We start from the raw sequence: 22,043 nt of genomic DNA, 5'->3' as shown, positions 1-22,043 counted from the left end.
TATGTTTCTGAAGCACCAATTCCAAGAATCCCCTCTCTGTACAGACAAGGGTTATTGTCTCAGGATAATGACTTCTGTGTCAGGAAGGAAATTTATTAATCCCTGTGGACCCACTGTGTGGGTGAACAACTAAAGAATCAGCTATGTGCCTGGATTCGAAACAAAAGGCCTGCACACAAGAGAGCCCCCAGTAGGAAGAATATTAAACTCACAAAAGTTAAGGAGCACTGTGAAGCATTAGGAATATAGTTTGTTTGACCCTTCTTATCCCGTTTACAATGCTCTCTTCTTTCTATCCCTTTTTCAAGGAACAAACCACACACTACTAAGCGAGTTTAGAATGCTTTACTTACATATTCATATGCCTGATACATGCGTTGTTTCATGCAGCGGCAAGGAAAAGCACAAGCAGAACACTCTTGGATATAAAGTACAGAATATAATTCCAAGCAGAAGGTAACTAAAACTATTAACAGAACTGTACGAAACAACCTTACATTTACAGAGCAAAATATCCCCTTGAATGATATACCTAGCACATGGAACCTTACAAAAGGACAATATGAGTGGTCTCTCTGTGCCCTTACCACAACAAAAAGACTGATCCTGATGAACTGGAAAAATGAAAATGCAGCTCCCTTCTACAATTGGATTGAAGACTTATACAAACTCTCAACATATGAACAACTTGCATATAAATGCAGACTTGCTATGGAGAAATTCAATGATATTTAGAATCCATTCTTACAAATATTATAATAGGTTAAGAGCTGACAAAGTACATTAACAACCTTATAAAGTACACAGTTTTGGGTTTCCCCCTCCCCCCTTCATTTCCCCTTCTACACGGGTTCTGTTTCTCTTTCTCTCTCTTTTATTTACGTCTCAGCGTGTTTAGTGCACATATAATACTTTCAATAAAGATTTTTTTTAAAAAAGCAAGTGTAGAATGTTTTACTTACATATTCATAGGCCTGATACATGTGTTGTTCCATGCAGCTGCGGGGGGAAGCATAAGCAGAACACTCTTGGACAGAAAGTACAGAATATAATTCTAAGCATGTGCTGTAAGCTTGGGAGCAAGCTCACACCTGTCTGTCTCGTTACATGGTACACACACATACACAGAGAAAGGAAGTAGAAAGGCTTCACTTCCTCCCTCTCTATCTAGCAATATAACTCTGTAGTCCTTAGCATCGTCATGCACTAACTAGCAGATGTGCATATTGTAATCTGAACATTCACCTGGGCAAATGAGACAAAAGAACACTTCCACTGGGACAAGCTGTTCTCCTTTTAGTGCACAGCGCAGGTAGAGTAAGCTTGGGGCCTCAGTGTGAAGGTGACTTCGGGGGCGAGGTCCAAATCTGAAACGGTCTTTCCAGGAGGAGGACAAAACGTAAACCTTTGGAGCAACCCAACAAAGAACAAGAAGATCTCCATCAAGGCCAGGCTTTCTCCGGGACAATTCCTACGGCCTGCAACAAACCAGTGGTTTGGACTTTCAATGAAAACAGCAAATAGAAGCAAGAGTCCAACAGTTTGCAAGATTATTTTTGTAAGTTCTTTTGCGGGGCGGGGCAGTGGTAGTCCGGATGATACCCATGGGTCAGTTCCAAACCTGTGAAGCAACCTGGTCAATCAGTCAACCTGGTTGCTTTGTTACTGTAGTGGTCTTAGTCCGCCAGTTAAGTGCCACCATTCACATGCCCATTCACAAGAGGTTGTCATAGAGACAAATGAGTGGAGCTTTTCCCACATCACCTGGCTGGATGGCACTCTCATCCAAGGATGGAGAACGACAAGGCCAAGGCAGGGGAGGTGCTGTGTATGGGAGAGTTGTGAGTGTGTGTGACTTGGGCTGATGCTGGAAGCCAAAGAAACAGAGGCACATCTTGCTCTGTGCTGAATCCAAACCTGAGTTGGGGGAATCCCCTGGACCGCCTGGTGTGTTAATGCTGCAAGACCCTTCATCCATTGCTCAGGTTACATATATGTGTAAATAAAACCATCAATTCTTCGGCTGATCGCCGAAGAATTGATGCTTTTGAATTATGGTGCTGGAGGAGACTCTTGAGAGTCCCATGGACTGCAAGAAGATCAAACCTATTCCTTCTGAAGGAAATCAGCCCTGAGTGCTCACTGGAAGGACAGATCCTGAAGTTGAGGCTCCAATACTCTGGCCACCTCATGAGAAGAGAAGACTCCCTGGAAAAGACCCTGATGTTGGGAAAGATGGAAGGCACAAGGAGAAGGGAACGACAGAGGACGAGATGGCTGGACAGTGTTCTCGAAGCTACAAACATGAGCCTGACCAAACTGCGGGAGGCAGTGGAAGACAGGAGTGCCTGGCGTGCTCTGGTCCATGGGGTCATGAAGAGTCGGACACGACTAAATGACTAAACAACAACAAAACCATACGTCCTAAAGACACCACAGTCTTCATGGACTTTAGTTTCCAGGAAACTGAACCCTAGGAGACTAGGGTTGTGCACAACATTATCAATTATTTGGTGAGTGCATGCCCTGTCTTAACACTCCAAGGGAGTGTTGCTGGGACCCTGGGCTATTCGCAGTGACTGGAGCACTGATAATAAGAAGGTGCCCTAAGTCCTGGGGAGCCAAGAGGGGCTGTGATGTGGGAAGTGGCACAGACTCTGACACTGAGGCAGGACCTAGCAGCCTCCAGCTCCAAGCCAGTCACCCCTGGCAGGGAAGCTTCAGAGGAACCACTGAGAGACTCTCGTTCTCCATCCCTGTCTGGCAACGCACACAGGTACCCTTAGCAGAGTGGCGATGTGGCCCAAAGCTGCAGGTGTGCAGACTGCCCCTTTAAAGACCTTGACAAGAGGGGACAGAGCTCTGGGTGGATAGTCAGGCCCAGGGGAGGATATGAGTGCAGGTCAACTCCACTGCCATCCTTGGAGCTTTCTGAGGTTCAGCCACTCAGACCAAATCAGCCACTTGCTCTCCTAGCTAGCTGTGGTCCTGTTGGTCCTCAAGGGCTGTATCTGGGGCTACAAGAAGCTGATCTCTCCCTATGGCCTCATCTCATGCGCATAATAAAGTCAGGTCACATACACGGCACTCCCAGGTGGTCTCCACATCTCACGCCTAGAACTTCCAAGAACTGACTCAGTGGAGGGGAATCTGCCTGTTGTGTAAGAACACCAAGCCATGGCCCATCTGGTCCAGCAACCTGTTCTTGCAGCAGCCAACCAGATGCCCCAGGTGGAAGCCTGAGATCTGGATAGGAGCACAACAGCGCTCTGCCCACTTGCGATTCCCAGCAATGGGTAGTCAGAGACACAAGGCCTCTGACAGTGGAGGCAGAACATAGCTATACCCTTGGAAGATAGGGTGGTCGTCATCAAGCACCTTCTTTGCCTGCAGGAAGAATTTGTGTTACCTATAGTGAAGGGCAGGAAGGCATCCTTCTTCACAAAGTTCCCCTCGGCATCCAGAAAGTGGTTGGGGTTAAACTGGGTGGGGGTTTCCCACTGGGTCTTGTCATACAGCACGGAGGTGAGAGAGGGGATCACGGGTGTGCCCTGGGAGGCAAGCAGAGTTTACATTGTTAATTGGGGGGGGGTATCGGAGGGAAGGCATTCCATTGCCCACAGATGATGATGATGATGATGATGATGATGATGATGATGATCGGAGGGAAGGCATTCCATTGCCCGCAGCTGCTGCTGCTGCTGCTTCTTCTTCTTCCTCTTCCTCTTCTTCTTCTTCTTCTTCTTCTCATCATCATCATCATTTATTCCATTTATAATCCCACCATTCCGCCAAATAGTTCAAGGTGGCATACCTGGTTGTCTCCGTTTTATCCTCACAACAACCCTGTGAGGGAGCTTCAGCTGAGAAATAATGACTGCCTCAAAGCCTCTTATTGATCTTCAAGGCCAAGTGAGGATTTGAAGTCTGGTCTCCCAGGTCTTATCCTGACACTCTAACCACACTGCCTCTCAAGTTCTCAAGGAAGGAAAAGTCACAGCAGGAACGCAGGGAAGGCCTTAGACAACTTCCTTTTTCAGCCTGCATTCAGACATGCAGTTTATTGCACTACTTCTCCGAGTTATAATGCTAGCGCTTCTGTAGTAAGTTCCAACATCCCTTTTACTCTGCAGTTCCTGCTGCATTACGGAACTGGGCCTTTTTGACTGATATACTACCATGCTGCACTAAAGCTTAAATGTTGGGAAATTCCAGTTACGTGAGATTCCAACACAAACAAGCACACCTCAGGATTTTCTGAGCTAATGGGTTGCAACTGGATTTTTCCCCTGGACACCATTATTGTGGTAATTAGTGCTAAGCTTCTGCTAGACCCCACTTTACATTGTGTGAATAATCACATGAAACATGGAAATTGACAGGTCAGGGAAGATCAGGAAAGAGGAACATGCTGTGTGAATGCAGCCTCAGAGGTCAGCTTTGACGCCAGACGTCCTCTTTCAGACACGGCGCACTCCCAGCCTACCTTGCCCACTTGGCTGTGCCAGCAGGGCAAGCTTCCTACCTTGGGAATAAAGTAGCCGCGGAAGCAAGTGTCCACTGCGGTGCAGCGGGGAAACTGCTGGAGGATACTGGCAAACCTCTGCACCTCGTGGACTATGGCGTTGTTGAAGGGCAGCTGCTTCCTGTCTTCATAAGTGGGCAGGCGTTCCAGCCCAATGACCCTTTCGATTTCCTCTCGTGCCTGCCCTGAAACGGGAGTTCTCTGACAGTTATTATAAAAAAAGAGGTGGAACCAAGGTATGAACACAACAACTTAACACAGGCTTTTATACTTGCATTGGCTGCTTTATCACTCATTCACATAGTTTGGAGAGGCCCCCTTGGAGCTCTTTGCAATTTCATTTTGGTTTAATGACCCTCAACAATTTAGTATCGTCAGCAAACTTGGCCACTTCACAGATCCCCCCTAACTCTAGATCAGGGGTCAGCAAAGTTTTTGTGGCTTGGGCCGGTTCATTGTCCCACAGACGCCGCGGTGGGCCGGAGACTCTGTGTGTGTGTGTGTGTGTGTGTGTGTGTGTGAGAGAGAGAGAGAGAGAGAGACTGCACACATGAGCGAACGCTATTTCCGGTGCTCCTTCTGGCTTCCCATTGGCTGCAGGAGTGGGCAGCAGGGGTCCATGGGCCGGTTAAACGACCCCCATGGGCCGCTTGTGGCCCATGGGCCTTAGGTTGCTGACCCCTGCTCTAGATAGTTCATGAACAAGTTAAAAACCACAGGTCCCAATACTGATCCTTCGGGGACTCGACTTTCCACATCTTCCCATTTGGAGATGTTTCCATTTATTCCTACTCTTTTCTTCCTGCGATCTACTCAAACCGTGATCCATAAGAGGAACTCTCCTTTTATTCATCCCTCCCAGTGCATCTTTGTCACCACGACGAGAGTTTGGCTGGTTCATAGTAAAAATCAGAATGCAACGCGCTGTCCAACTTTGAAACACAAAAGAATGGCTTACGTTGAATATCGGGGTATTTCATCATCAGCAAGATAGCCCACTGCAGTGTGGTGCCTGTGGTCTCTGTCCCAGCCAGGACCAGGTCAAAGACTGCTGCCACAATGTTGGTATCATGGAACAAGTTCCTGTCTTTGCTCATTTCCTTAGAGTAAGAAGAGCAAGGTGCAAATGTTGTGGTTTATTTATATTTAAACAAAACAAAACAACAACAGCAAGAAATTTGTATACTGACCTTCACCCAAAGATCCCTGGGCGGTTTCCAGCAGAAAAATACAAAATGAGAACATAATAAAACAAAAACAAACAAGTAACACGCACACATACACACCGACACATTTAAAAAGCCACCGAATGTTAATCAGTCAAATTCCTGGTTGAAGAGAAATGTTTTTGCCTGGCACCTAAAGATAAATAACAAAGGTGCGGGCCTTCTCCTTCATTACGTTACAGACAAGCAATCAGTTCCTGGGGAGGGTCTCAGCAGTGCAGTCTCTCAGTGCTCTGCTGTGTTCCTTCCTCCATCTCCCTGGCTGCGCTGCCCCTGAGTCACATGCCGGCTTTGGTGCCAGCTGCTGCTGCGCTGAAGTTGTGCCTGCCCCATTCCCATAGAACAGGAGGCATGGTTCTTTGTTGGATCAAGCTTGCTTAGCCTTTTCGGTAGTGGCGCCCTCCCTGTGGAATGCCCTCCTTTCAGATGTCAAGGAGATAAAGAATTGCACAACTTTTAGAAGACACCTGAAGGCAGCCCGCTATTGGGAGGTTTTTAATGCTTGGTGTTTTATGTTTTTAGAAATGCTGTAAACCGCCCAGATAGGCGGTGTATAAATTAAATTATTATTATTATTATTATTATTATTATTATTAGCCATGCACAGCACTTAAATTTGAATCTTACTCTGCCTACGTATCATGCTGAAAAGCATTAAATATTATGGAACAAACCATGCTCCAAGCTTGAGTTTTTCATCCAGGGTGAGACCCAGGACACAAAGCTCAAAGTGGCTAACAGGAAAATACTGTTATGAGTTTGTGGGTGTTAGACACCCTAAATTTCTGGGTCTAGCAGGAGTTAGAATTTCATCAGGGCTTGGTGTTAAGACTAAGTGCCAGACCCGTATAGATTAAGCCAGGGTGCATTAAGCTGTGTGCTAGACACTTCTAATGCTTTAATTAAGCCAAGTGTTAAGAGCTAATTAAGCCAGGTTAACTTCCTCATGAGGTGATACCCTGGCTAATGAGCCATTAGGAAGAACAAAGGATCCAGGGACTCTATCTGAGATGGCAAACAGAAGGGGCCCCTCTCTCCCTCAACATATACAGCCAGAGTTTAGAGAGAATTAGGGTTGCTATGATGTGAATGAGACAGAAAAAGATGCCTCACTGCCAGAAGGAAACACGAACCCTGGGTAAGTGTGCCTGGAACCCCTGGAAACTTGCAATGTTCAGAGATTGGGGTGATGTGCAACAATATCACAACACGGTAAAACAGCAGAACCGATGAACCACAGAATGGCAAAATCTGCTTCCCAAGGCAAGGAATGGAAAATAAGCCAAAAGGTTATCTTATAATAATAATAATAATAATTTTTATTTATACCCCGCCCTCCCCAGCCAAGGCCGGGCTCAGGGCAGCTAACAAGCAATAATAAAAACAAGTTGAATGAATACAACTTAAAAACAAGATTAAAATACAACATAAAAATATTGAAACATTAAAATGTTAAAATGCAGCCTCATCACAGGAGGAGAAAGGGAAAAGGAAAAAGAAAGGGGGGGAGGGAATCAAATTGGTTCCAAGCCAAAGGCCAGGCGGAACAACTCTGTCTTACAGGCCCTGCGGAAAGAAATCAGATCCTGCAGGGCCCTGGTCTCATGAGACCGCGCTTTCCACCAGGCTGGAGCCAGTGTTGAAAAGGCCCTGGCTGAAGCTAATCTAACTTCCTTAGGGCCCGGGACCACTAGGGTGGTCATCTTAGCTGATGAATTTGCTGCTAATATATGTCCTTGACCAACAACTGCCCTGGGAAAATGAATACTGAATCTTCTCAACAAGCAAATAAACAATTTCTCATTTGTCACTCTAGCCATTCTCTCATTGGCCCACTGACTAACCTTGGCAGGCTGTTCTGAGACTTACTCAGCATCATGGTTGGGATTGCCCACTTCTGTCCCTTTCCCTGAATTTTGTACCACTTTCAAACTCAGCTCATGCACTGTTTAGGGACACGCTTTATCCTCTGAACATAACTTACTGGGGAACAGACATGCAGATACACACAAACACCCCACCAAGCACCAAATAAGCACTGGAAAAGTTGGCTTTATATCTAGATAGATGATATAAATAGATAGATAGATGGTAGATAGAGATGATAGATAGATAGATAGATAGATAGATAGATAGATGATAGATAGATAGATAGATAGATAGATAGATGGATGATAGATGGATATAGATGATAGATAGATGATAGATAGATAGATAGATGATAGATAGATAGATGATAGATAGATGATAGATGATGATAGATAGATAGATAGATAGATAGATAGATGATAGATAGATAGATAGATAGATAGATAGATAGATAGATAGATGATAGATACCTCTGACTGTTGCTTGGTTAGCATATAGTCATAGTAGTTTTGTAAGAGGTTCTCATTGATACTCTTCTTGCCTGCTGCAAGGTATTCCCTCAGAATGACACGGGTCTTTTCCATTGTGTCCAAGATCATCTTGTGGGGTTTTAAAAAGAATCCAAGGAACGGGTAGACATTATATACCTAGAGCAGAACCCAAAAAGAGAAGTAAATGAAAAGTCAAGTAAAGATTGAATGCAAGAAAGATGTCACAGTAATTCTGTGCCAGACAGTGTGCTCTTGCACAACTTCCATTTCTTCCCGCTGGGTTTGTGCAAGGGGCCTTTGAGTCATCTTGGTGGTGTTCCTGAAAGTGGCATGCTATGCGATAGAGACTGAATTAGGGGAATCGTTTGAAAGGCTATGGGAATGCCTCATTGGAATCTGACATTTTGGAGAGATAGCGTGAGCTTGGCACCACAGATTTGCCTTCTGTCCTCCATCCCTTTCCCAGTGACCCAAAGCGTTTTAGTGCCCCTTGAAGGGAGGGATAGGGCAGGGCAAGTGGGGGGGGGGGAATGGTGAGGAGAACCCACACAAAGACTTTCAGATTTGGGGCTTGAAAGGTTATTGATGGGTGGAGCAACAGTGGCTTAATCCCAGCCTAAAAAGGCTTCGCTCCGTTTACATGTGGTTTTAATTTAAACACCAGCTACGCACTGTGCAACAGGATCTGCGTGGGAGAGCTGTGAAGACGTCCAGGACAAACTGGTGTTTGTAGATGAGTTGGCGGGACCCTACAGGCTAGGCCCCCGCTCAGTAAGGAGAGCGGGGAGAGAGAGATGACAGGAGCCCAAACTCATTTTGGCTTCAAATAAAAACATTTCTTTCCAGCCTGACTCAAGGACAGTTCCAGTTTTCCACTTGGAGAGTAAAGCCAGCTTCGTACAGCTGCTCTGCAGGGGGCACTGTGGTCTAAACCACCAAGCGTTTTGGGCTTGCCGATCGTAAGGTTGGCAGTTCGAATCCCCGTGACAGTGTGAGCTCCGTTGCTCTGTTGCAGCTCCTGCCAACCTAGCAGTTCGAAAGCACGCCAGCGCAAGTAGATAAATAGGTATCACTGCGGCAGGAAGGTAAACAGCATTTGCACGCACACTGGCACTCATCACATTGTTCCATGCGCCAGAAGCAGTTCATTCATGCTTGTTTTAATGCTATTTGAATTTCATTACTTTTTAATGGTTGTCTTTTAAATGTCATTAGCTTTTTGTATTTTATCAGTGATCTTTTAATTTGGTTGTGAGCCACCTTGAGTCCCAGTCTGGGGGAAAGGCAGGAAGTCAACATATATAATAATAAAAGTTGTTGGTATCTAAGTGCCCATCACATTGTTGCTTTGCCTGTGGTGTGTTTACAAAGCACAATTGGTTGTGGTTTTACTGCTACAAAATGATTAGTGTACACAGTGGTACCTCGGGTTACATATGCTTCAGGTTACATACGCTACAGACTCCGCTAACCCAGAAATATTACCTCAGGTTAAGAACTTTGCTTCAGGATGAGAACAGAAATCGTGCTCCGGCGGCGCGGCGACAGCAGGAGGTCCCATTAGCTAAAGTGGTGCTTCAGGTTAAGAACAGCTTCAGGTTAAGTACAGACCTCTGGAACGAATTAAGTGCTTAACCTGAGGTACCACTGTACCTGACAAATCTCCGGGATTCTAGACTGCATCAAACCAGTTTCTAAGGCACGGCACCCATTTCCACTGGCCAGCATGTGGAGTTTCTAAAACCACCAGCCAAGTCTGGATTATTTTTGAAATGGAAGATGCAGGAAGGATCGCCTACCTGCAGCTGTGGTTCTCCCAGGTGGACCACCACTTCATCAATGTGTTTTAACAGAGTGAGAAAAGTCTCGTCGGCATAGTCAAACCTGTCTCCAAACACCATGCCATAGGCGATGTTTGTTGTAGCTAAAGTTAATGTCTTCAGCGGAAAGGGTTCACCTTTAAAACATAAAAGAAGAAGAAAAGAAGGGAGAATAAACACAGTGGCACTTGCCAGATGGCAGGCATAGAAAAGGAGCAATAAAAGTGAAAAAAATGCATCACCTTTAAAAGACTCGATCAGCTCAACCAGGAACTGCAGCTCTTCTTGAATCTTTCCTTCTATCCGTTTTTTGCCCATCCCGAGATCCCGCAAGCTCGCCAAGGTGTATCGACGTGTGGCTTTCCAAAGTTCCCCATCAGAGAAAATTACACCTGAGGAACACAACCCAGAAAACACAAGGATGACGTTTTCTTCCACAAGAAGCTGTGTGGACTGGGATCCTAACCCACCTGTCTGGAAACTTTCTTACCTCTGGCTCTAGCACATATGGGGAGGGGGACGTTGAATGTATGGCATATCCTGCAGGACCCCTGGAAGCTCCCACTTTGGAAAAGACCTTTCTCAGCCAGGCTGCAGGTGCCACTGCCTAGTTGCCACGGCCTAGTTGACCTTCCACACTCATCCCTCAGCAGCAGGCGCAGTACCAAGCCTAAGCTGAACCGCAGAGCTGCAGCAGCCCCGACACACACCTAGCAGAAGTGCTGGATGGTGCCTAATGCGACTAGTAGGGTGGAGGACAGCAGAGGTAGTTTTAGGGTAGAGTGACTGGTGCAGCCACACTGGGCACCACAACAATGCTGTAGAACAGAGTGCAAGAGGCAGGGGTCACTGAATTTTAGTGTCGCACAGGGAGCCGCTGAAATGTGAGAGCCCAAAGTCTGACCCTGAAGGCAGGGAGGCTAACATCACCAGAGCTGATGACTGGCAGAGTCAACTAATTCAAATTTTGTCCCCATCTTCCTCCCTGCTGAGTTCTGTAAGGGCAACACCGAGACTGAAGAGGAGGAGGAGAAAGATGACCGGCAGTGACACCTCCTGGGCTGGATGCAAGTGGAGGCTGGCTGAGGTTGGTAGGGCAGTGCCCCATCTTTCCAAATGGACCAGCCTCCACTGCCCAGCAGCACAAAGCCTTTTGTCGGTGAAAAAATACTCAGGAGCAGGGAGCAATAACTGAGGCATGCTCTTCATCAAGTCCTACCAAGGCACCAGGAAGGGCCACAGAAGCCGTAAGACTGATGAATTGTCTCTTTCTACCCAGCTCCTTCTGCTCTGCTGCAGCCTTTGCCAATATGGCGCTCTTTTAGAGGTTTTGGACTACATCTCCCATCAGCCCGAGCCAATACACCCACAAGCAAGCCAGGGAGGTGTGCTGCTGGGTAAGCAGGAAAATGAGATCTCCGTATGCAAGGTTGAACCAGAAACATCCTTTTTGATAGGTTAGAGGGGAGTTGTTGATTTTAAGGGGGGAAATGTATTGTTTTAGGGTATTAATAAACGAAAGACACAAAGCAGAATTTTCGAGGGAGTTATCCAATCCAAGTAATATATAAATTAGTTCTGTGGGGGCTTACGTGATCAGAACATGAAGACCTAAGAGAGTCTTGCTGGATGAGATTGAAGGATCCATCTAGTCCGGCAAGCGGCTTTCTAGAGGATCCCATCAGATGCCCCTGGGAACAAGCATACAAGTGTGTGTGTGTGTGTGTAAATATACACACATGCACACAGACCCACAGCTCTTTCTCACATAAACACATGCAAGGCACCTCCCTTGCTCTCTCACACACACTTATGTGCACATCTGCGAAAGCAAGTGAGTTAATCGGGAAGGGATAAGAGCCTCTTGCTCCCCACTCTCCGCCCCTCTCTTCACTTGGCTTCTTCTTCCTTCACCCCACCCCCGCAAATGCTAGCAAAGTAGAACATGTCTGGAGAGAAAATTCCACAAGAGGCGTGCCTGCAGAGAAGACCTTCTCCCAAGTAGCCAGCTACCTCACACTGGAGCGCACAGACGCATGGAGAAGGGCTTTGGCAAAGGATCTGAAAAATTAGGCAGGTTTCGGTACTCCTTCAGATATGGGACATGAGCTGCATATACGCCATACATTCAAAGCACATTTCCACCACCCCTAAAGAATCCTGGGAAATGTAGCTCTTTAAGGGTGCTGGGAATTGCAGCTCTGTGGGGGCCAACTCTGTGGTGTTGTTGTTTAGTCGTTTAGTTGTGTCCGACTCTTCGTGACCCCATGGACCAGAGCACGCCAGGCACTCCTGTCTTCCACTGCCTCCCGCAGCTTGGCCAGGCTCATGTTTGTAGCTTCGAGAACACTGTCCCGCCATCTCGTCCTCTGTCGTCCCCTTCTCCTTGTGCCCTCCATCTTTCCCAACATCAGAGTCTTTTCCAGGGAGTCTTCTCTTCTCATGAGGTGGACAAAGGATTGGAGCCTCAGCTTCACAATCTGTCCTTCCAGTGAGCACTCAGGGCTGATTTCCCTCAGAATGGAGAGGTTTGATCTTCTTGTAGTCCATGGGACTCTCAAGAGTCTCCTCCAGCACCATAATTCAAAAGCATAATTCAAACTCTGTGATACAACTAGTTAAAAGGAACAGACTCGAGTTCTCAGTTTTAACAGCACCCAAATTCTAGTGCTTCTCCCTGTCTTCCTTCAGCTGCCCTTGCAGCCCCGTTTCGGAACAATATGCATCAGAAAATATTATTCCCATGTTGCTCTTACCGTGTCCATTCTGCATCTGTTGGAATATTGGGAGTGGAGGCCTGTTTATGAATTCATTGCCTTTGCTCGTAAGCGCCTCTTTCACAGCCTCGTAGCCAGTCAGCACCAAAAACCTCTGGAAACCTAAATAGACCGTGAAGACTGGGCCATATTTTTCTGAAAGCTGGAAGAGAAGATGAGCTTGCTGTTACGTTTTTCCTGATTATAATTTAAGTAATGATTTATTGCAATTGTTGAGAGTGAATTTCTGTTTGTCGATGTTTCAAGAGTTAATTCTATAGCATGCTATTACACTCTAACAGATCGTTGCATATTCCTTTCTTTTATATAAGTTGTTTATTTTAAGTCATCAGGAATAATTTTCTTATAGTAAGAGCTGTTCAACAGTGGGACAGACTCCTTTGGGAGGGAGCTGCAAGTACTTGGCAATCGTTTTTAATTATTTCTATGCAATCTCACACACATTTTACTTACTAAGGGAAACTAAAGTATTTTAATTTAACCAAAATATCTTTTGAATTCCCAAGTCACGTTACAACTTTTCAGCACTCCTCAATTTTGGAATTTGAAAGCTGAAAAATTCAACATGCAGTGCTGCAGGCTGCCAGAGGAGGATGCAAGAGCTAAGCTCTTCAACCTTTCCAAGTGGTGAAAAGCATTCTGTTGTGCAACAGTTCTGCAGTTGTGTGGCTCTTGGGGAATGGCAGCGGTGGAGTTGCAATAGTCCATTCTTGCCCACCCCCCTCCGCCATTCCAGTGTGGGGGAAGAGGATCCACTGCCTTGTCAGAGGATGAGAAAATCAATACGACAAGATGAATGACTTGGAGAAGCAGGAAGCTTCCTGTGAAGATGAAATAAAGTTTATCTCCTTTCATAATCATTCTTTGGTGCCACTTTGGTGGGGTGGGGGAGAAAGAAGCCCAAGCAAATATAAAACACCATACTTTAATGCCACTGTTGTAACAACTTAAGGTCTCAAATATATAAATTAAATGTTCATGAATTTACAAGGGAAGCATATACATAAGTATGTAAACCACATGTCTGAAATAGTACAGGAGAGCAATCCTGAAACCGTTTTGACTCTCCCAAATTGACCTCAAATGTTTCTCTGCAAGGAGGAAGGAAATGGAAAAGCCTCTCTATTGTCATTTGCTTACCTGTCTTTAGGGCATCTTTGTGTATGAATAGGGTGAGCCTGGTGACCTCGATTCAGGAATTGAAGTATTTACCATCACAAAAGAATGGCCAGGCTGGCCAAGTAAGCAATCACTGGCCATTGTCAGGTATCCTGGCAGACAGGATTTCTGTTATAGACCGCCTCCTTCTGTGATGTATGTATGATGTTTCGGGGGGGGGGTGTTCTTGAGCTACAGGGTGGGCAATTTCAAAAGTCAATATAAGGGCTTGCGCACCATTGTTCTGGGTCCCTCCTCCCTCCTGTGTGTGGTGAGTGAGGACCCTGTTGCAATAGATCAATAAAGATCAGGCTTACTAGCTGCTTGGCTTCTCAATATTCTCTGGCTGGCCTCTGTTATTTTCTCCTACTGAGCCTCCTGTACAGGCTCTTGGATACCCCATAAGCCAAAAGGAGCAGATTTTGTTTACATCACCACACAACTGTTCTTTGCCTTTGTGTTGAACTTTACAACGAGGCAGGGCATCTTGATGGTTTGCTTTCCATCTTTCATCTCTTTTTTAGTCTAGCCAAAGCACAGCAATGCTACAAGAGTGGTGGTGGTGGTGGAAATTCAGAGAAGGGGAGAGCTCTGGGAATTGTAGTTCTGTGAGGGGAACATGGGTGTGAAGGAGCAATGGTCACAGGCAGGGCTCAATTGGAAAAGTAGGATCAAAAGCAGCTACATTTGCACCGTACATTTAAAGCACTTTGATACCACTTTAAACAGTCATGGCTCCCCCTCCCCCAAAGAATTATGGGGGCTGTAGTTTGTTAAGGGTCCTGAGAGTTGCTAGGAGACCCCCTATTCCCCTCACAGGACTACAGTTTCCAGTGTTCCCTGGGAAGGTGGATTGATTGTTAAACCACTCTGGGAAGTTTGATCCTTCAAATTTCAGCAGCACCCTGTGCAAGGCCAAAATTTTGGGACCCCTTTGCCTCTTGCCCTCCATTCTGCTAAATTCACTACATCATGGTTGCAACACCCTGCGGCGCCCGCTAGGCTCAGTGCCCGTTCCAGCGGAACTGGTCATGCAGTCCTAAATCTGCTTCTGGCTTTGTACATGCTAGACCTTTAAAAACACATTCAAAGCACATCTTTTCCTTCAAAGAAATCTGGGCACTGTAGTTTGTTAAGAGTCGCTGGGAATTGGAACTCTGAGAGGGGTAAACTAAAGTGCCCCAAATTTTTTGGGGGGGAGAAAGAATCTGCTTCCAATCTGCTTTAAGATGTTCCCACTGCAAACAGTGGTGCGGCCCAAACTGAAACGGATCCTACGGATCCTAAAAAAGAACAAATTTCAGTTTGTGCTGGAGACTCCAATACTTTTTAAGTAGTTCCACTGAATCATTTAGGTGAAATAAGAGGGCTGTTTATGTCTACAACAGATCTTCTTTTCTTTCTTTTTTACAAACAATACCTTATGTGCTAAAGTGCTCATTCTCCGATATTCAGAACCTCTTGAAATTTCAAAGCAATAAGAGAAAATAGTTCGCCAGGTTAAAAGAGGCAGGAGAGTTCCTTCAACTCTTAAAAAAGACAAAAACACAGCTGTGCTGATTGCCAGTTTGTTTCCAGGAAATTTTAGGAGCTGAGAATGCACCTTATTTATCTTCTGGATAATAAGTAATTGATAAACAATGTGAATTTCTGTGTGCATAATGTGATTTATTGTGTGTGTGCAACCTTCAGTGGGTCAGTGATTTCTCCTCCCCTGCCCCCCATGAACAGCAAGTGATCAGAGATAGCCTGACTGCTGCTGGAAACCTTGAGGCTGGATTACTGCAATACACCCTATGTGTGGGTGCCCTTGGAGCTTGTTCAGAAGCTCCAATGGGTGTAGAATCGTTGTTTTGAATAACTTTTTAATGGGTTTCATGAACAAAGCTCATAGGAATAATAAATGACAGAAATATGTATACCAAACCATGTCATTTCTGCATCAGAAAAACAGCATAATAAATTTGCAGTAATATCTACATCATATGGTTCATTATTAGTGGCCATGTGACTCCATGATTAAAGCATCTGTCACCTGCTACTGAGCCAGGTTCAAGTCCTTGCATTAAAGCCCTGGGCAACTTGGGTCTAAGGTACCTCTGGGTCTGCCTGGACCTTTATATTCCAGCTTGATCACAGAAATCATCTGCAAGAGCGTCTCTTTTCATTCCCCGAGTTTGTGAGGCTCACTTGACAACAACATGAAACCGAGCCACTGTCATCAGCCCAGCCCTGTGCAACTCTCTGCCAATAGAGATTCAGAAGGCACCTTCTGTTTCAACCTTTTAAACGCCTGCTGAAAACAAATGCGGGCAATGAAGAAGATATCTTTCCGCCATAGTCAGCTGATATCTAATTTTAAGTTTTTAAATATGGCTTCTATTGTATGATTTTATTGTTCCAATTGTGAATTGCCCTGGTATCTTTTTTTGTTTTTTATGAATAGCGGTGTATGAATATTTTCAGTCAAATAAACCAGTGAAAAAGAGGGGACTTTATCTCACCTGCCCCACAGCTGGAAAAAAAGGCCTTGTTGGTGGCAGCAGAGAAACAAGTACAGTACGCATCTTCCCTGGCCACTTTAGATCCTTGTGACCTGTCACCTCTCCAAAAACTGCACTCTCAGCTGTCAAGAGGGCCAAGGTGTCGGCGAGGGGAGGGGGGACAACCTCACTGGACAACTCATCAGATGCTGATCACAGCACTGGGTCAGGATGGATGAAGCTGCAAAATACCCCAGAAAACTTGCGTAACTGATTTGCTTCTGCTCTGCAAATCAGGTGCTGCTGCAGGCAGTCATGCCCCAGGGTTAGGGTTAGGTTCTCTTCATGCCACTGCCAAAATTAGTAGGTGGTCTCTGAGGTGGGGGTAAAACCTCAGCGCCTAGGACTTGCCGATCGCATGGTCAGCAGTTCGAATCCCCGCGGCGGGGTGAGCTCCCGTCGTTCGGTCCCAGCTCCTGCCCACCTAGCAGTTCGAAAGCACCCTTAAGTGCAAGTAGATAAATAGGTACCACTTTATAGCGGGAAGGTAAACAGCGTTCCGTGTGCTGCTCTGGTTCCGGTTCGCCAGAGCAGCTTCATCACGCTGGCCACGTGACCCGGAAGTGTCTGCGGACAGCGCTGGCTCCTGGCCTCTTAAGTGAGATGAGCGCACAACCCTAGAGTCTGTCAAGACTGGCCCATACGGGCAGGGGTACCTTTACATTTACCTATGTAGGACTACAGCCTTGGACCTCGAATATTATTTAAGGAGTTTAACATTTTCACCATCAAAATCGCAAGTGATCTGCTCTGAAAATCACGCTGTGAAACGATACTCAGGGATTTACGTTGGTTGCACTGAAATGGGAAGGTTTAAAAACAGAACCAACGTCTCCCTCCCTCCCTCCCACCACAAGCCATCACCACATCTCACCTTCATATATGATAAATCTTGTCTTCTGATATCTATCAAATGCAAATTGCCAATGACTGGGAGTGGACGAGGACCTGGAGGCAGGGGCAGAGGTGGTTTCCCATGGCTGCTGCTCAGAAACCAGAATGTCGTTAGGAAGATCAGCGCAAGCAGCAAGAAAACTGAGACTGGGTCAAGGAGGACTAACGTCCACAGAGCCATGTTGAGGCTGACTTGGAAGGAAGAGAGTGAGAGCAAGAATTGATGGAGCAACTCTCAAATACTGCTTATCTGCTCAGCGTTTTGTTTTGCATGGGGGTGGGGGCACGTTACATAACATCTAAGATCTGCACTCCACTTTACTGGTCCACTTGGCTGCCCTGGGCAAAGTCTTCCCATCTGCTGAAAGCCAAACATTATGAGGCAATATTGAAAGAGGCCTATGTCATCCATGAGGATTTCACCAATTGCCATTTAGAGCTTCCAAGATATGGACTGTTCCAGTGCATTCTTCCACCTTATTATCCTTGGCACATCAACGTTCTTAGCATCTGGGTAGGTGTGCCTAAACAATAATGTTTTGGGTTTTCTTTAGGAGCTGACAAAAAGAATACAGTAAAGATGCCTGCTTGCTATCAACAGGGAGGGCGTTCCAAAGCGTAGGTGATGCCACACAAAATGAGTTCTTACAAATGTCAATTCTACCAGTCTTAGTAGATGAGTGGGCACATGAGGGGAAAGGAAATCTCACAGGTAAACTGGTCCCAAGTTGTTAAGGGCTTTATATACCAAGAGTAGCTCCTTGAACCTGGCCTGGTAGCAACCAGCAACCAGTGTAGACCTCTAGAGCAAAGGTTTTATATGGTGATGAGGCCTGTTAGCAATCGTGCTGCAGCATTCTACACTCACTGCAGCATCCAGATCAAGCGCAAGGGAAGCCCCACAAAAAGCGCATTGCAGTAATTCAGTCTCAAAGTAACCAGGACATATAGCAGGGTCTCCCAAACTTGAATCTCCAGCTGTTTTTGGACTACAATTCCCATCATCCCTGACTACAGGTCTTGCTAGCTAGCTAGGGATGATGGGAGTTGTAAGCCCAAAACAGCTGGAGACCTAAGTTTTGGAAACCCTGGCATAAAGTACTGTGGCAAGGCTTTCGTGGTCCAGGAATGTTGGCCTTTGACCAGATGTGAGGCAGTCTGGGCATGTATCTTGATTAACCAGATGGGCTGGGGAAAATAATAATAAAATTATTATGATGATGGTCATAACTGTACATGTCAATTTGGTGTGGGCATTGCACACATCAAATTATAGGAAATGAGTTGGCTGGCAGATATATAGTAGGTTTGAAATGCCTGTGTAAAGGGAAAGGGAAAGGGAAAGGGACCATTAGGTCCAGTCGTGACCGACTCTGGGGTTGCAGTGCTCATCTCGCTTTATTGGCTGAGGGAGCCGGCGTACAGCTTCCGGGCCATGTGGCCAGCATGACTAAGCCGCTTCTGGTGAACCACAGCAGCGCATAAAAATGCCATTTACCTTCCCGCCGGAAAATGTCATTTACCTATTTCTCACACACGAAAACAAAGATCACCACAGCCAATCACAAGCAAACAATCACACCCTAGGCCAACCCCAACCTCTCTCACCACCAAAGGAACACAAGTGAACAACACAAGCAACGCTGACACCAAACTCTACATACATTAAACATAATAGAAACACCGCCACCCGACCCCACCCCCATCCATCTTCCCTCTCTCCACCCCCTTTCTTTTTTCTTCTCCCCCTAATGCCTCAACAAATGAAACGGATTTGTAAAAACGTTACATGGAAGAAGGAAAAAAAAAATACGAGGCACTACACTTCTGTAAAACAAGAAAATCCTTAATAAAAAATATTTTTTAAAAAATGCCATTTACCTATTTCTCTACTTGCATTTTGATGTGCTTTTGAACTGCTAGGTTGGCAGGAACAGGGGCCGATCAACGGGAGCTCACCCCATCGGGGGGATTCAAACCGCCGACCTTCTGATTGGCAAGTCCTAGGCTCTGTGGTTTAACCCACAGTGCCACCCACGTCCCGAAGTGCCTGTAAAGGTTGGTTAAATCAATAAATCAAGTCTAAAACTCCATGTCTGCTGTCCAGAGCACCTCAGAGGAAGAGCAAAGTTGTATTGTTCTTTTTTGTGTGTAATAAATTAGTAATAAATTCACCATGACATGCATATGAGTATATCTCTCTGTCTCTCTATCTATATCTGAAGCAACTAAATACTGACTAAAGGTCCACCTACAAGCCAGAACTGTGTGTTTGGACTGGCAGTTGTTCTTCATGGTCTACATCTCAGGTCTTTCTTAGTCCTGCTACTGAAAACCCATACCTTCCAAGATTTCTCCAATGATTAGGGATGTTCTATTTTTCATATTATTATTATTATTATTATTATTATTATTATTATTACTTATGCCCCACAGATCTGACTGGGTTGCCCCAGTCACTCTAGGTGGCTTCCAACACATATAAAAACATAATATTTTTTTTAAAAAACTTCCCTATACAGAGCTGCCTTCAGATGTCTTCTAAAGGTTGTATAGATACTTATCTCTGGTGGTCACGTAACTCCATACCACCCCCATAAATTAGGGACGTCCTACCATACCCTCCAACATTTCTCCCTTGAAAATAGGGGCATCCTAAGGAAAAGCAGGACTATTCTGGGATCAAGTCAGAAACTGGGATGGCTTCTGTAAATCCAGAACTGTCTCTGGAAAATAGGGACATTTGAGGGGTCTGGAAACCCTTTTCAGACGGTTAAAACCTAAAGAATGAATCTTGGGCCTTGTGTAAAAAAAACGGACTAGTGGACTTATGGCTCTCCTACTGTTGCGAAACCTCACTCTAATCACTCCAAACCATGTTCCACGCTGTCTGGGGCTGATGCCCAGAAATATTGGGGGGGCCACAAGTTCACCCCCCCCCCCGATATGAAGCAAGTTCACAACCACAGAGCCAGAGGTCCTCCCCACTTACAACAACAGCAAACTGGCCTATAGATATGTAATATTATGGGATGCAGAACTGGATGATGTAAGCGAGGTCTGTCCAAAGAACTTCACCAAACCAATCACTTATGTTCACTTCTGGAACAGATGGGAACTGTCAATAGAAAGTGAATTTCTAACTAGCACACATGGCCTTGAGGCAGTTCCAACAGGGGCACTGCTGACTCTTCAATAATTTGGCTGACCTACATAAAATAAACCAAAGTGGATGCCCCTGGTTAAATATTAAAACAGAGAGAAGTAACCTTGAAGCCAATAGCCCTTGCAAAAAAAATTAACTGCTGCAACAGCAGTGAACTTGGCATTGACATGATGGACTTGGCGCTGTGTAGTGGGGAATGTTCTCAGTGCCCATAATGCACCTGTAAAAGGAGGGGCGTCCAAATGGACTACCTCACACGCTTGTTGTGAGGACCGCTAAAATAAAGTGCCACAAGTACGAAGGTAGAGGGATTCTGTAAAATAAAATTTAGACAGAAGTTTATTCCAGCTGGAAAGTATGTAACTTCACAAGAACAGTCATATGGCCAATGAGACATAGAAATGCAATCAATAACGTGTAGCTTCACATCAATAAAATACAACGAATGTATATAATCACACAAAGTACAGTGGTACCTTGGTTTACAACCATAATTTGTTCCGGAGGTCCGTTTGTAAACCAAAACAGGTTGTAACCCAAGGCTTGCGTTTGCCAATGGGGCCTCCAAAAAAATTGGGTTGTAATCCAAAAAAAGGTTGCAAACCGGGACACACACTTCTGGGTTTGACGTGTTTGTAATCCAAAATGTATGCAAACCAAGGTACCACTGTAATGTGTTCTGTGCAAACATATGTGTTTATTTTATATGAAGCTGTAAACGATTGTTTGCATTTGTACATCTCATTGGCCAATTGCTATATGACTGTTTGTATAAAGTTATTTTTATCCCTATATATGGCATAGGAATATACTGTGTCCATGGAGTACCCTGACTTCATTTTTTTGCATTTGCCAAGTGGTCTGGGAATATATTTGCCAAGTTTGTTTTCTTAGTCCAGCTGGGCCCAAGAGGACTGATATGGAAGCTTGCCAGTTCCCTTCCACCCTCCATCTCACCACTGCAAAAATGCATATTGGAGAGGATTCTCCAGAGGAACTCAATACTCACCAAAGGCCATGACGCAGGGAAGGAGAGTTGGAGCGAAGCTTGCTCGAGTTGAGATGCAAATGGAGTGTGAAAAATAATGCCTCAAAAGGGGAATGAATTCCCAGGCCAAGAGACTGTGGGTGGTCCTCTAGAAGCTCTCGTCTTGACAGCATCACAGTGCTTGATGGTTAGGCCAACTGCCTAACCACAGAAACCACAGCATCTGAAAAGTTTCCAAATTAAATGCGTGAGGCGATTTGCAGGTTTTCTCTTTCTCCCTCACCCACACATATTCCAGGAAAAACATTGTTCAAAGCACCAAAATCACCAGATTTTCAACCTCGCACTAGTCTGGAAAATAAGCAGTTAAAATTGGGATTAAAGCAAATTCCACAGTGAAATTCAAACTGCAGTTTTTTTCTTAACAAAGGGGGATGGACAATGCAGGACATTTTCTTACTACAAGCAGTGCATGCATTCCAATCCTTACCTTTTGAAAGGCTGCAGTTTCTGGGCCACAGACAGATGCTTTTTCTCTTGAGATGGCTTGGTAGTCAGGTTTCGGTGCATGCAAAAACTAAAACCA

At 45.4% G+C, this 22,043-nt stretch overlaps 1 protein-coding gene across 1 annotated transcript; it reads right to left on the bottom strand.

Annotated features, from left to right (window-relative positions):
- Nucleotides 1-332: 332 nt before the first annotated feature.
- On the bottom strand, nucleotides 333-17,569 carry LOC309357189 (cytochrome P450 2W1-like). The gene is made up of 9 exons (XM_081889239.1): nucleotides 17,284-17,569; nucleotides 12,688-12,850; nucleotides 10,174-10,323; nucleotides 9,911-10,068; nucleotides 8,091-8,267; nucleotides 5,484-5,625; nucleotides 4,526-4,710; nucleotides 3,410-3,551; nucleotides 333-1,478 (listed from the first exon to the last, which is right to left on the bottom strand). Exons 1-9 carry the CDS (start codon nucleotides 17,482-17,484, stop codon nucleotides 1,297-1,299), a joined length of 1,500 nt encoding a protein of 499 aa, XP_081745365.1. The 5' UTR covers nucleotides 17,485-17,569; the 3' UTR covers nucleotides 333-1,296.
- Nucleotides 17,570-22,043: the final 4,474 nt, after the last annotated feature.

Source organism: Podarcis melisellensis, assembly GCF_964234715.1.
Source record: "Podarcis melisellensis genome assembly, chromosome: 14".
Classification (NCBI taxonomy): Eukaryota; Metazoa; Chordata; class Lepidosauria; order Squamata; family Lacertidae; genus Podarcis; species Podarcis melisellensis.
Note: the sequence above shows the minus strand (reverse complement) of the source record. Positions and strands in the feature narration are given on the sequence as shown.